Genomic DNA, 14891 nt, shown 5'->3' with positions numbered 1-14891 from the left:
AATACTATAAGCAATCGAACATATAAGAATCTGTGAGCTCGATTGATATGAGAAATAACTTGAACAGTATCAAAAACCAATGTTCAAGTGTCAATCAATTTCTATCAACAACCAAAGGTTGGATTCACCAATTAGCTGAGAGTAAAAGCTTTCACCCATACCAAAGGCACATTGCATACAAGACGTACATACATCATGATTTAAAGTGTAATGTAAGATGAATAAAAATAGAACAACCTCAACAATATAACGGGGGGAAATCATGAACAACCAAAACATTTCTTCACAGTGCTCAAACAAGGTTCCAAGAATCCTGAAGGCAATGGAGATTGATCTGGCTGAGTTTTGTTACGCGGAAGCTGCTTGAAGAAGGCTTTCACAGCTCCTGTTACTCCATCCTCGGCTTGCATTGCTTCTGCCAACTCAACTGCACGCTCCTTCACCTATCATTTTGGAAATAAGTGCATTGAAAACTAAAATGAATCTAATTTTACCTAATTCCCAACTTGCTGGTTCTCTCTAAGAAAAGGGGAGTTCTGTTTGACAGACCAGTACCTTGGGGTCAAGCATGAAGTTAATTGCATTGATTAACTTCTGCAATGAAAATTGATCAACTGAAAGGGGAGCTGGACCTACTCTTCTTGCATGAACTCTCTCACCCCAGAAAGGTTGATCTCCAAAGAAGCGTACAATGGTAGTCGGGCACTGTGCATCAGCAACGAAAACACCATTTATCAGTAAACCGTAAGCAGATCCTTGCTTCATGTGTAAGGAGAAACCGGAGAAAAAATTACCGCAGCTTTAAGGCCAGCAGCTGTTGTTCCAGCACCCCCATGATGAACCCGAAAACGATACTGGCTCTAAGTTATAAGATCAAAGCACTAAAGAGTATAATCCTATTTAGTTTGTGTTCAAAATCCAAAGTATCAGCATTTTCAAATATCATATATCATTCAGAAGGCACAAGCTTAAGAGAAGAATACATATTAAAATACATGTACTAACGGATCTCTTTCTGTTTTGAGTTTAAATAATACGTAGTAGGTTGTTTTTCATAACTCTGAAAGTTAAATTCCCAAAATAAATAAATAAATAGATAAAAAAACAATGGTTGTTCTTAACTTCTCCAGCAATCTAGAAAGTTTTACATGCAGCATTACAATGAAAACACCCACAGACAGGAGTCTAGGATTAAAACCCAAGAAGTAAACAATTGGAGACAAAAATACAGATGCCTAGATAGTTCATGATGCTCTTCCAAATTTCAACATTTAGGCTGCAGTAAAGAAATCCTTGACAGAGTCTTACCACAGCCATGCATTGTAAAAACAACCAGTCATGAGGGCAGTTATCCAGTAGATATACGAAGTCCTTGGGTTCCGCCACTGAAACAAAAAAAATCGCAGGTTCGAACCAGAAACATGTGCGAAGAGGCATAACAAGGATTCAATTGAAAGAAGAGGTGGTAGGTTGAAATATGAGACATAACACTTACTGTTCCCAAGACCACCCCACCCTTTGTTAATGATGCCTCTGTTACCAGTGGTTTCCAGTGCCTCCACAATGATCTGAGTCATTTTCTCTGGTTCTTGCACAGGCTGGTATTGATGACATATAGATTAAGAACGCTCGAGATCCACAACGAGACAATAAGCAAGAAATGAGAAGAATAAAGTAAAACAATGACGATACTCCTCAAGTCAACTTGAATCATTAAGTATCGCCAACAACCTTTTTCAGAAGGATGCACAAACCAAAAACAGATCAGGAAACTCACGAGGCTGCCAAATCCGATGTAGATAGGCTTTTTACCAGCTTCAAGCCAATCCTGAAGTGGCTTTGGAGGCACATAATTTGATGCAAGGTTGAGGAAGCAGAAACCAACAACATCAACTCTAGGTCCCCAATCTGCAAATAAAACATTAAACTCAGTACAACAGATAAGGCTTTCAACTGTAGACCCTTTTGGCAAGAGATGCTACAGCAATCGCAACACAGATGAAAGTTCAAACACAAGTGACCTTTTGGCTTTGGAACAAGGTGAGAACTCCAAATATATCCATAAGGCACATCACATGCCGACCCTTGAGCACCACTCAAGTATGTCACAGGACGTAACTTTAGTTTCTTCTTCCTAAAATCATTTATCATATCTCGGATTCCCAGCCAAATCATTGAATCCACAATTTGGTATGATAGCTGCCAATGTTTTAGGTATCAGCACTGAAGTGAACATAACAAGTAAAATTAAAATATAAATGTGACCATACTAAAGCAGTAAAGCTAATATACGCAAGTAGTGGAAAAGTGGGCTTACTCTATATCCTGCCTGTTGCTTTACACGGGATAGCGGATGTGGAAATTCACTAGTTGGCCTGCACAACAAGATTAAAGCATAACTGAGAGATGCAACACAAACAGATACCAATTCAGTAGGTAATGCACAAATTACTTCTATCAATTTTTAACAAACTAGAATTTGTTCCAACAACTGAATCTGTAGAAGTGACACGGATAAGAAATCCCCAATTACTTAAAATTCTTAATTAAAATTAGGGTTAGGGTTAGAAATCCCTAAATTCTCTTGTTTTAGGCATTAGTTTATTTTTGGAAATTGTTCTGTTTTAATAATTTTATTTTAGATTCCTAATTATAGAAGTAGTTTCCTTTCTAGGTTACCTTTCCTTAATTTTATAGTTCAATGGCCTATATAAGAAGGTCTAGTGTTATTAGTTTGATTATCGATGAGAATTATAAATTTGTTCTAAGCTTCTGTGTTCTTTTAAAGTCCACTCTGCTGGCCGTGGGTAAGAACTATTAAGTTCTTATCAATTGGTATCAGAGCAGGCGTATCCTGTTTCAATCCCACACTCCTATTAATTTACATGATGCAATGGCAATTGGAAGGTTACAAGATGAGAAGGTAACATTGCGAAAACAATCATATAGAATAGCACCAAAGACACCTAGTGTTGTTAATACTAGTAGACCTTTTATTTCTAGAGCACCTATATCATCTTCAAAACCCATGACAGAAACTCCAGTTGTTAGAAGATTAACTCAGGCTGAAGCTGAAGAAAGAAGAAAGCAACAACTATGTTATAACTGTGATGAAAAGTGGCACCGAGGTCATCGCTGTAAAACTCAGACATTGTTCTTAATTGATAGATATGACAATCAGGATGAAGATGAAGGTACAGATGAAGTTGCTATAGAAGAAGAATCTGAAAAAGAAGCCGTCGAGATTTCTATGCATGCACTGGATGGATCATTAGCTCCACAAACCATGCGGGTACAAGGAGAAATTAAGAAGGCTAAAGTTACCATACTTATCGATTCTGAAGGCACCCATAATTTTGTTGATTCTGCGATACCTAAAAGAATGGGAATTAAGATAATTAAAGATGAGACTTTTGAGGTGTTGGTAGCTAATGGTGCTAGAATGACTTGTGAAGGAAGATGCTTGGATCTGGATTATAAGTTAAATAAATATGGGTTGAAAGGAATTTTTTATGTATTGCCACTTGGGGAATGCGATGTGGTTCTGGGAGTCCAATGGTTAGAAACGTTGGGTCCCATAACTTGGGATTTCAAACATTTAACCATGGATTTTAAGAGGGATGGTGAACGTATTCGACTACAAGGAGATAAGAAAAATAAAGTAAAGTTAGCCAACATCAATAGCATCCAGAAACTCTTAAATAAGGGATCAACTGGGTTCTTTTGCAAAATCAATCAATGTTCAGAAGCACAAATTAGTCAAGAAACACCAGGGGAGATACAAGAATTAATTGAAGAGTTTGGTGAGGTGTTCTCGGTACCCACAATGCTGCCACCTGTGAGAAGCCATGATCACCGCATAATGTTACAACCTGGGAGTGCTCCAATAAATGTACGACCTTACAGGTACGCGCATTACCAAAAAGGTGAGATCGAAAAGATTGTTAAAGAGTTGGTAGACTCGGGATTAGTTAGGCCAAGCACGAGTCCTTTCTCTTCTCATGTTTTGTTAGTTAAGAAAAAAGATGGCACTTGGCGTATGTGTGTTGATTATAGAGCTTTAAACCAGGCTACTGTCAAGGATAAGTTTCATATTCCAGTCATTGATGAGTTATTAGATGAACTACATGGAGCTTTATTCTTTTCGAAGCTAGATTTAAGATCGGGTTATCATCAAATTAGGATGTATGAACAAGATATCTACAAAACATCTTTTCGAACCCATGACGGACACTATGAATTCCTAGTGATGCAGTTTGGATTAACTAATGCTCCATCTACATTTCAACATCTTATGAATGATGTGTTCAGCAATCAATTAAGAAAATTTGTCTTGGTTTTCTTTGATGATATTCTGATCTATAGTCCTACCTAGGAAGCACATTTATTGCACCTTCGTGAAGTATTCCTGATATTAGAAAGCCTGATACTTAAGGTCAAATTAAGTAAATGTTCTTTTGGTGCTGAGAGGGTTGAGTATTTGGATCATATCATCTCAAGAGGAGTGGAAGCTGATCCTAGCAAGATACGGGATATGTTGGACTGGCCGTTACCAAGAACTGTCAAGGCATTACAAGGATTCCTAGGTTTGACAGGATATTATAGGAAATTTGTACAAGGTTATGCTAATATTGCAGCACCACTTACAAAATTGCTAAAAAAGACGGTTTTTTGTGGATAGATGAAGCAACAAACGCACTTGTTAAATTGAAAAGTGTAATGACATCCACACCCGTGCTAGCATTACCTGACTTTACAAAGACCTTCATTATTGAAAGTGATGCTTGTGGAGTAGGAATAAGTGCGGTTTTGATGCAAGAAGGTAGGCCAATTGCTTTCACAAGTAAGCCACTTGGACCTCGTCATATGGGTTTGTCAACTTATGAGAAAGAGTTGTTAGCAGTAGTTCATGCGGTTACTAAATGGCGACCTTATCTAATTGGGAGAAGATTTCTTATTCGCTCAGACCAACAAAGTTTGAAGTATTTTTTGGATGCTAGAGCTGTAACACCGGCACAACAAAAATGATTAACAAAACTATTAGGCTATGACCACGCGATTGAGTACAAGAAGGGATCGTCTAACAAGGTTGCTGATGCACTTTCTCGAAACTTTGAAAACGGTGAAATTTGTTCCGTAACTTATGTTAATTGTGCTTGGATGGAAGACCTATTGGCTGAACTAAAAACAGATCTGTGGATCACAGATTTCATCTTTAAAGTGAGTCAGCCTTCTTTCGGCAAAAATAACTTTACCGTACGAGATGGTTTAGTTTACTATAAACAACATCAACTAGTGATAAGTCCTACTTCAAGGTGGAAGGCACTACTACTAGCTGAGTTTCACGACTCTCCAATTGCTGGTCATGCCGGATATTTGAAGACAGTAAAACGTTTATCTAAGTTGTTCTACTGGTCTAGAATGCATAAAGAGGTGAGAGACTACATTGCTTGCTGTGATGTTTGCCAAAGGAATAAATAGAGTACTCTTTCTCCAGCAGGATATCTTCAACCATTGCCGATTCCTACTACAGTATGGACAGATATATCCATGGATTTTGTTGAAGGGTTGCCAAAGTCTAAAGGGAAAATTGTGATTCTTGTAGTGGTGGATCGACTAACTAAATATGCCCATTTTCTTGCATTAAAACATCCATATACAGCCACATCGGTAGCCCAGAAGTTTTTAGAAACAGTCATCAAACTTCATGGATTTCCTCAATCTATAATTTCTGATAGGGATGCTGTATTTTCAAGTAATTTTTGGCAAGAGTTGTTTCGCCTACATGGAACTCGATTAAGGATGAGTTCCTCCTATCATCCGCAGACCGATGGTCAAACTGAAGTGGTTAACAGATGTTTGGAAGGTTACTTACGGTGTTTCGCTGGAAATAAATCAAAAGGATGGTCATCTTGGTTACCATGGGCAGAGTATTGGTATAATACATCCTATCATACTTCAACTAATACTACACCGTTTGAGGCTTTGTATGGCATTCCTCCTCCGGTATTAGCAACTTATTTACCAGGAGAAGCGAAAACCACAAATTTGGATGAGGCAATAACCAAGAGGAATGAAGTTTTATCAATGCTTAAGGATCAACTTCAAGTGGTGCAGAATAAAATGAAGCTAAGGGCAGATTAAGGACGTCGGGACGTTGTATATCAAGTTGGAGATTATGTGTATCTGAAGTTGCAGTCATATCGGCAAAATTCTAATGTGCAAAGGAAGAACCAAAAATTATCTCCAGGATATTTTGGACCTTATAAGATTTTGGAGCGTATAGGACATGTGGCTTATCGATTGGACTTGCCTAAGGAGTCAAAGATACATTCGGTATTTCATGTATCGTTTCTGAAGAAGGTTTTGTTTCCTAACACAACTGTTGGGGATAATCTACCAGAAGAAGAAGATGAGGTTGATCCAGTAATCTCCATGGTTGAACTGATCCTTGAGGTCAAGGAAAATCTAAAGGGGGAGGGAATGATAAGAAATCCCCAATTACTTAGAATTCTTAATTAAAACTAGGGTTAGGGTTAGAAATCCCTAAATTCTCTTGTTTTAGGCATTAATTTATTTTTGGAAATTGTTCTGTTTTAAGAATTTTATTTTAGATTCCTAGTTATAGAAGTAGTTTCCTTTCTAGGTTACCTTTCCTTAATTTTATAGTTCAGTGGCCTATATAAGAAGGTCTAGTGTTATTAGTTTGATTATCGATGAGAATTGTAAGTTTTTTCTAAGTTTCTGTGTTCTTTTAAAGTCTACTCTGCTGGCCGTGGGTAAGAACTATTAAGTTCTTATCAGACACCATCTGGAAGATGAGGGTGCTTGTCTTTGATAGATATGTACCACTCTGGGAAAGATGCTTATAGTTATCAAAACGCAAGAACAAGTACTATGAACACAGTCTCTCCATCAGTAAGAAAGACTTACGTCCACGGCATTGTGAAAAATATGTGAACCGGCACATTTAGAGCTTCTGCCACGTGGGTATGCCCTGAGAAATATATGAACAGTGTTGAAAGATGCACTAGATGTTAAGCCATAATTAACATCACATAAGATAATGGTGTTCGAACCTCACCATATGCAGGTGGATTGGCAATTATAGTCTCAGCTTTGAAAGGAATACCAGAATCGACATCAGGATCTTTGCATGCTGGCAGTAATGAGAATATAATTTCCTTTATTTGCTTCCGTTGGATGGGTATTTCAGATGGACCAGATGGTAAGAAGCCTTTGTTCTTGACCATATCTGGAAGGTAAAAAGGAAAAAAGAACACACAAGAAACCATTGAAAATTCATGAAAAAGTACCAACCTATACATTAATTAACAAAAACAATATTGTTCATATAATCCTTTAACATATGGTATCACATACACCAAAATAACCTATACACAACTGTGCTATTGCAATCTCAGGATGAGAAAGGAAAAATAAACGGTACTGTCAAACTCTTCAAGTAAGAAATCATAATAATATCAAGGCTCGAGATGAGAAAGATTAATAGTGCTCAAGAATTTAAAAATCGAGATTCAAAGACACACAATGAGCGAAGTACGAAAACAGGATCATCAAACACAATGATATTGATAGACTGTTTAGTTACTAATAGTATGCATGAAGATACGTACATTCAGCAAGAACTTTTGGATCCCCGCCTAAAGGAAAAAATTCGAGCCCAGCTGTTAGAACAAATTCCTTGAAGTTTGCATGAGTTGCTAGTCTAACTCGATGCCCGTAGTCCTGCAAGTGCATATCCATGTCAACTATGAATATTGTGAAAACAGATTCAGCTACTAATGCTCTTTGAATCACAGTTTAGATTTAAGAAAAAAGAAGTACTTGAACCTAGTAAAGAAATTCAGAGTCAACTTAGGCTTGGATAGGAAACTGAACATTCCACTGGAAAGTACAAGGAATTACTCCCCAAATCATTTTTTATTTTTGAAGAATACCTATGTTAGTAGTTTTATACCCTAATATGTTAACTTTTCAATAAGATATCTAGATCTGCAAAATGCAACGATATCAGGAAATACAATGCAGAGCAAGATCATAACAAGGAGAATAGAAGCCCAACCTGTAGGCGTTTTCCAATGGCAATAAATAGCTGTACATCTCCTCGTGTACCAACAATAAGCATTACTATTTGTAGTGGTGGTATATATTGAAGGTCTGAATCAACTGGTTCTTCCTCAACAACTTCACTGTAAACATCATCTGTTCCAAAATCAAAACCTCCAGGTTTCACATCCACGGGGACTTCAAATTCTATAGTTCCGTCATCTTTCACAGTCGCTATTCGGTTCAACATTTTGAGCTGCAGAGTCATAACATATTCAACATTAATGAAATCAAGCAAACAAAAATAGGACAAAGAACAAACTATGCAAAAGTAGGTATCTTCGTTATCTTAGACTAGTTATGATGGTGAAACTACAAGAAATACACAGACTGCTGCACTTGTAGTCAGTGAAAAATGTAAGTACCTCTTGCGGTGTTGCAAAATAATAACTAACACACAGAAAGGAACTACAGCAATGTCCAACAGAGACTTTAGTTCATTCAGTTTTCTGCTTGTTCAACTAGAACCCGTCACCTCTTTCAAAAAAAAAATGGAACCCCTCACGTATACTGCTTTGCTGGATAGTAAACCTATCTAATTCAGCTTTTGGTATGATACACTAAAACCCACTATATTTTAACAAAATTATTAACCATATATAAGATTATGAAGTACAATAACACAATAAATGGAGTCACACCTTCTTGCGTGGAGAAATCTTGGCATCGAATATTTGTGCTGCTTGTTCACCAAATTTATTACTCAGTCTGCGCTTCTCTGATTTTGATCTTTCCAACTTGAGTTTATCCAAAGTCAAGTCTGTTTTGTCAGAATTTGATGTTTCCCCAGGCAAAGTGCTCGATCTAGACAAGCCTTTGTCAGCAGCCCCTGAAAAAAGTAGATTCAGAAATAAATATCCATGAATCTAAGGTTACCACGAGGTAACCTCCACCATGCTAATGCATCTAAAATCACCCACACTCTCAGTAACTCAAATGTAAGCAACCATGCCTAGTAAAATCCAATTGAAAGAAATTTCCAGCAATGCTTTTCAATGTCTGATGAACCAGTGGCACTGGTATGCCCAGTTCTCTTTGGCCACACCCTCCAGGAACCAGGGTATCCACATCATTTGACCATGTATACATAGGCCATGCACAGATTCCTGCTAATTTCAAGGTCATTCACTTCAAAAATCGCTTTGTTCAGGAGTGCCTAACGCCCCTTATTCCATCAAAGGGTACTCTCTACCTGGCAACATCAGGGCGTAGCCTTGGCTTTCCTGCAGGCAGGGTGCTACTGCTTACCAATCCAATTTCCGCATACATATGGTATGTACTACTGCACCTCTTAATAATCCTTCTAAAAAAACCTTCAACTTTAAACTGTAATCTAGTCTGTCGCTACAATCTCCCAGGAAGTGTTTAACTGCCATCACATTCTTTCTTTCCCTTCCCACTAGTCCCACAAAAATAAGCATTTTCAAACAATTGCTAAACTCCTTCTTATTTTTATTCTCTTTGTAATGGTAATTGCAGTACGTTTGTTCAGGGACCAATGCAATTACGTTTGTTCATTATCTATGTTTAAACTGATAGTGCATGCCAGACAGTAATACCCTATTTATGAATATCTATTAAAAATTAACTACTAAAAAAAGGAAAAACTGAAACAAACTAACCTGAAGAAGTACCAAATTCACTCGAGTTCTTCGAAACATACATCTTATTTTCACCTTTACACCCTAACAATTCACCAACAATTTCACTTCCTTCGAATGCAACATCGTCAACACTTTTATGATCACCATCAACATTTGAAGAGGAAATTTCGAGAGAAGAATTAGATGAAAAAGATTGAATTCTAAGATTCACCGCCACTACTGATTCCGGAGAAGAGCTCTCTGCTTCTCTTTGTTTCCCTTTATTATCATCTAAATCAGAACCTTCTTCTTTATTCTTCTAAATCTCCATCACAAACAGTTCCGAGAAGTATCAAATTCTATACCACCAACTTCCGAAAACCCAAAATTGAAACCCTAATTATAATTACAGTGTTTAAAGCACTAACCAACAAGAAGAATCCGTCTCCAAAACAAAACAAAACAAAACAAAAGAAGAAGAAGAATCGATTTGTGTCATTTTCCTTTAGCTTGAGAGAAGAAGAGAACTAAAAATATGCGTCTCTCTTTTACTTTACTACTCTTTTACTTTTTACTAAAGTAGAATACACTCGCTGTCATATGCCCATTTTGTGGCTGTCGTTTTCCATGGGACATGACCGGAAGGGCTGCACAAACGACTACACGGTCGGAAAAAAAACGGTTTAGTCCAGAAACGCCCCTAAAAGAATGGTTTAGTCCACCCGATCCGACTAGGAACAAATTAGTCTAGGAATAATTTGAAAATGTATAAAGACTTTCTTCTTCCTTGCAAGCTTTTCATAATGCATATGTGGGATGAATGAAAAATTGTATGTAACTGACGCAATGAATGTAGGGGCGCCACGTTCACCACTTCCACAAATATAATAATGGAAAAACATTTTCCTTTTCCTTAACAAGAGAAAAAGAAAAACTGTGAAAAAAATAATCAAAACCAGAAGAAACCTTCCCTAAAATCTCTAACTTAACTGTGAAAACACAAAAACAAAACCCTAAAATCTTCATAATCAAATATCTAGATGATTGCAGTACCAGTGACATCATTTTGAGTGGAAAAACAGTAGCTACAAAGAGAAAAGCAGAAGAAATAGGGGAAGATTCAACATCAATTGAAGAAGAAACTTTATCAGTTGCAGTAGAACAAATTCGAAAATCAACAGGGCCAAGAACAAGATCAAAATCAACAGTAAAAGATTCAACATCAATTTCAGTATCAGAAACTTCAAAAGAATAACCACCTAAGAAGAAATCAAAGAAAACAAATCCTTCAAAGACAACAACAGCTTCAACAACTTCAACATCTGTTAAAAGAGCAAAAGGTAACAATTCATGTTCAGTTTTGTCTGTTTTTAAGCAATTTTTATGGTTAAGAGATTTGTTGTTGGTGTGTACAGATTTGTACACCAACATGTTGTTGCAATGATTCATGTTCGGTTTTGTCTTTTTTAAGCAATTTTTTTTTCAGATTTGTTGTTGGTGTGTACAGGCTAGTACACCAACATGCTGTTGTAGTGATTCATGTCCAGTTTTATCTGTTGTTTAGCAATTTCTTTCAAATTTGTTGTTGGTGTGTAGTGTACATACTAGTACACCAACATGTTGTTGCAGTGATTCATGTCCAGTTTTGTCTGTTTTTTAGCAAGTTTTTTCAGATTTGTTGTTGGTGTGTACATACTAGTACACCAACATGTTGTTGCAGTGATTCATGTCATGTTCTGTCTGTTTTTTAGCAAAAAAAAATCAGATTTGTTGTTGGTGTGTACAGATTTGTACACCAACATGATGCTCCAATGATTCATGTCCTGTTATATGAGTTTGTGAGTGGTTTTTATGATATTTGTTGTTGGTTTGTACATATCTGTACACAAAGGATAGCATGTTGTTGTTTTATCAGATTCATGGGCTATTGTTGTGTGATAATAGCAAGACCTGCCATATTTTCATTAAGTCATATCATTTGGTAATTCTGTTTTTCTACTTAGTGTACATACTCTCAGTGCTAAGTCATTCAGTTTAGAGGAACACTTAAGCATTATCTCTTAAAGAATGCAGATGAGCAAGTAACATATTCATTTTCAGTTGGAAATGTTTCATTTATCTCTTAAAGAATGCAGATGAGTAATGATCTATTTAGAGGACCACTTAAGCATGTTGTTGACCACTTACTCATTGACCACTTAAGCATGTTGTTGCAGTGATTCTATTGCAGTGATTCATGGCATGTTGTGTGTGTTTAAAGATGTTTATGTAGGAGTGTACATGTTTTTACACCATCATGGTGTTATAGTGATATATGGAATGTTGTATGGGAATTAATGTTGCTCTTGTTATATTTCTGTAGCAGTGTACTGGTTTGTACACCAGCATTTTTGTATGAGTATTATGTGTTATGCTTCTCTTTTCTTATTCCCATTTGCTTATTTCCGTAGATACAAAAAAAAACTTATAGATCGGGTTTTCATGCAATCAATGATTTTGTGAACAAGCACCTTGAGGATGAAGAAGTAAGAAAGAAGAATCCTGATAAAGTTTGGTTCACTGACTTTCAGTTAGAGAAACAAAAGGAGAGCCCTTTTTGTCCTATGGTAGATGTCTTTGTTCACAAGAAAGATGAAAAGAAAGGGGAGAAAAGGTCAGCAAAGAAAGGGGATAAAAAGAGAGATGTGTGGTTCAAGAATCCACACTCAATCTTCAAGATTGTGAACAAGTTCCGCCAAGATAATTCAGGGGAGAATGTTTTCGTTTTCAATCTTCCAAGAAAAAAAAGATGATGGAAGTAAAGAGTGTGCCAGAAGATTTGTTTTTAATCTTTGGATTAGATATGGTGGCATCAGAACCTAGTGAAGGAGAAACTACCAAAACTAGAGCTGAGATGACATTTGGTGCACTGATAACCCGAATAACTCTGAAGGAACCAACTAAGTCGGGGAAACTAGATATGGAGAATGAAATCTTCCGTATAATGAAGGAAAGACCAACGTTGGAAAAAGAGATTGAAAGAAATGTTGAGGATTTGGTAGTGTTGTTTGGGATGTACCTGTGCATCACTGGGTTTTTTTACCCAAGCAAATGGAAGCATGCTTACCAAGAGCAATTTTGCTCACTACTATAAATCATTGGATAGAATGAAAAAAACCAACTGGCCCATTGATATACATAAATATCTAATGGATAGCATTAGGAAACATATCCAGTCACCACTTAAAGTTAATGGTTGTATGGTATACATGTTGGTGAGTTTACATGTGTACAATTTTTTACATATGTGTTAAGTTGTACTAATTTAAATGCTTTGCTTCATTGTATTTGTTGGTTCTTATCATATTTCCAACTCTTTACATGTTTGTTAATGCAGCATTAGTTTGTTGAACACAACAAAAGCATGACACCAAGCTGAAAAAGCGGGGGTACAACAACCTCACCCAATATTTCGATTAACAATCTGTATGGACAAACTCCAATATACTTTCAAGAGAATCAACTAGACTCAATCTTAATGAAGTATATTAAAGAGTTATATCTCTCTTTCTTGATTCAATTCTTTCTCAAGCAAATAAAAATCTGCAAGTCTAATTGAATACAAGAGAAATCACTTGAACGGTACCAAAGACCAACGTTTAAGGATCAGTCAATTTCAATCAACAACCAAAGGTCGGATTTCCAATTGATTGATTCAAATGCACAACCTGTGATATTTCAATTATATAACAAAATATAATGTTGAATAGAAATAACACAGACACCAGAATTTTGCTAACGAGGAAACCGCAAATGCAGAAAAACCCCGGGACCTAGTCCAGATTGAACACCACACTGTATTAAGACGCTACAGACACTAGCCTACTACAAAATAACTTCGGTCTGGAATGTAGTTGAACCCCAATCAATCTCACACTGATTCAAGGTACATTTGCGCTCCTTACGTCTTTGATCCCAGCAGGATACTACGCACTTGATTCCCTTAGCTGATCTCACCCACAACTAAGAGTTGCTACGACCCAAAGTTGAAGACTTTAATAAAAAAATCTGTATCACACAGAAAAGTCTACAGGAATAGATAAATCTGTCTCCCACAGAAATACCTACAAGTTTTGTTCCGTCTTTTGATAAATCAAGGCGAACAGGAACCAATTGATAACCCGGACTTATATTCTCGAAGAACAGCTTAGTATTATCAATCACCTCACAATAATATTAATCGACGCGACGAAAGAAGATATTGTGGAATCACAAATGATGAGATGAAGATGTTTGTGACTACTTTTATATCTTGCCTATCGGAGATATAAATCTCAAGCCAATCGTTACGATTGTACTCAAAACGATAGAATCAACAAGATCAGATCACACAACTACGAGAAAGTAGTATCGGTCTGGCTTCACAATCCCAATGAAGTCTTTAAGTCGTTAACCTGGTTTTCAAGAAGAAACCTAAGGTTAAAGGAGAATCGACTCTAGCTAATACAACTAGTATCACACAGGAGGTGTGGGGATTAGGTTTCCCAGTTGCTAGAGTTCTCCCTTATATAGTCTTTCAAATCAGGGTTTGCAATCAATGTTAGCTTGGTAACAAAGCATTCAATATTCACCATTAGATGAAAACCTGATTAGATTCAAGCTAATATCTTTCAACCGTTGGATTGAAAACTTAGCTTGTTACACACAAATGAAATGCACGATTTTAGGTTTGTGTAACCGTACCCAAACATGTACATTTGTTTGTTCAACAATATTTAACCAAATGGTTAGCCATATGAACACTTTCATATCAACCATATTCTTCTTCACCATAACTAGTTCAAATGACTCAAATGAACTAGTTAGAGAGTTTTTCAATTGCAAGGAAATCTTATGTAACTACACAAGATACAATCGAAGCAAAAACGATTTGATTCACTCGAATCGGTTCATCAACTTTATAGCCACGGTTTGCATTTTGCATTCATTAGTTAATATAAATAAGCTCCCAAACAATCGTCTTTAGATATAACCAACTTAAGTTCGCAGACTTAGTTCGCGGACTTAAGTTCCCGGAAGGAGTTCTCAATCTCCATCATATTTTCTCGGGTCGAGAACTTCCGCCAGTTCGCGGACTGAGTTCACGGCTCTTGTTCCGGTTCTCTTGATCAACAAAGTTCGCAAACTTCGGTTCAAGGA

The 14891-nt window shown here is 36.8% G+C and overlaps 1 protein-coding gene across 2 annotated transcripts; it reads right to left on the bottom strand.

Annotated features, from left to right (window-relative positions):
• Nucleotides 1-42: 42 nt before the first annotated feature.
• Nucleotides 43-10248, bottom strand: LOC113318582 (sterol 3-beta-glucosyltransferase UGT80A2-like). 2 transcript variants are annotated; one of them, XM_026566768.1, is made up of 14 exons: nt 9753-10248; nt 8772-8959; nt 8087-8326; nt 7638-7749; nt 7085-7255; nt 6934-6997; nt 2318-2375; nt 2022-2199; nt 1778-1908; nt 1496-1598; nt 1309-1385; nt 795-860; nt 556-705; nt 43-443 (listed from the first exon to the last, which is right to left on the bottom strand). In XM_026566768.1, exons 1-14 carry the CDS (start codon nt 9793-9795, stop codon nt 261-263), a joined length of 1764 nt encoding a protein of 587 aa, XP_026422553.1. In that variant the 5' UTR covers nt 9796-10248; the 3' UTR covers nt 43-260. The 2 variants fall into 2 exon arrangements, with proteins under 2 accessions (XP_026422553.1, XP_026422554.1); XM_026566769.1 differs by lacking the exons at nt 43-443; nt 556-705 and having other exon boundaries at nt 795-896; nt 9753-10246.
• Nucleotides 10249-14891: the final 4643 nt, after the last annotated feature.

Source organism: Papaver somniferum, chromosome 10, assembly GCF_003573695.1.
Source record: "Papaver somniferum cultivar HN1 chromosome 10, ASM357369v1, whole genome shotgun sequence".
NCBI lineage: Eukaryota > Viridiplantae > Streptophyta > Magnoliopsida > Ranunculales > Papaveraceae > Papaver > Papaver somniferum.
Note: the sequence above shows the minus strand (reverse complement) of the source record. Positions and strands in the feature narration are given on the sequence as shown.

Bases quoted from the DNA above. Each gene is read 5' to 3' on its own strand.
- LOC113318582 (XM_026566768.1), bottom strand. From the start codon at position 9,795: ATGTATGTTTCGAAGAACTCGAGTGAATTTGGTACTTCTTCAG. The intron at 7,256-7,637 runs GTACGTATCTTC...TTTACCTTCCAG, and splicing joins TCCAAAAGTTCTTGCTGAAT to ATATGGTCAAGAACAAAGGC. The intron at 706-794 runs GTAATTTTTTCT...GCTGATGCACAG, and splicing joins CTGCTGGCCTTAAAGCTGCG to TGCCCGACTACCATTGTACG.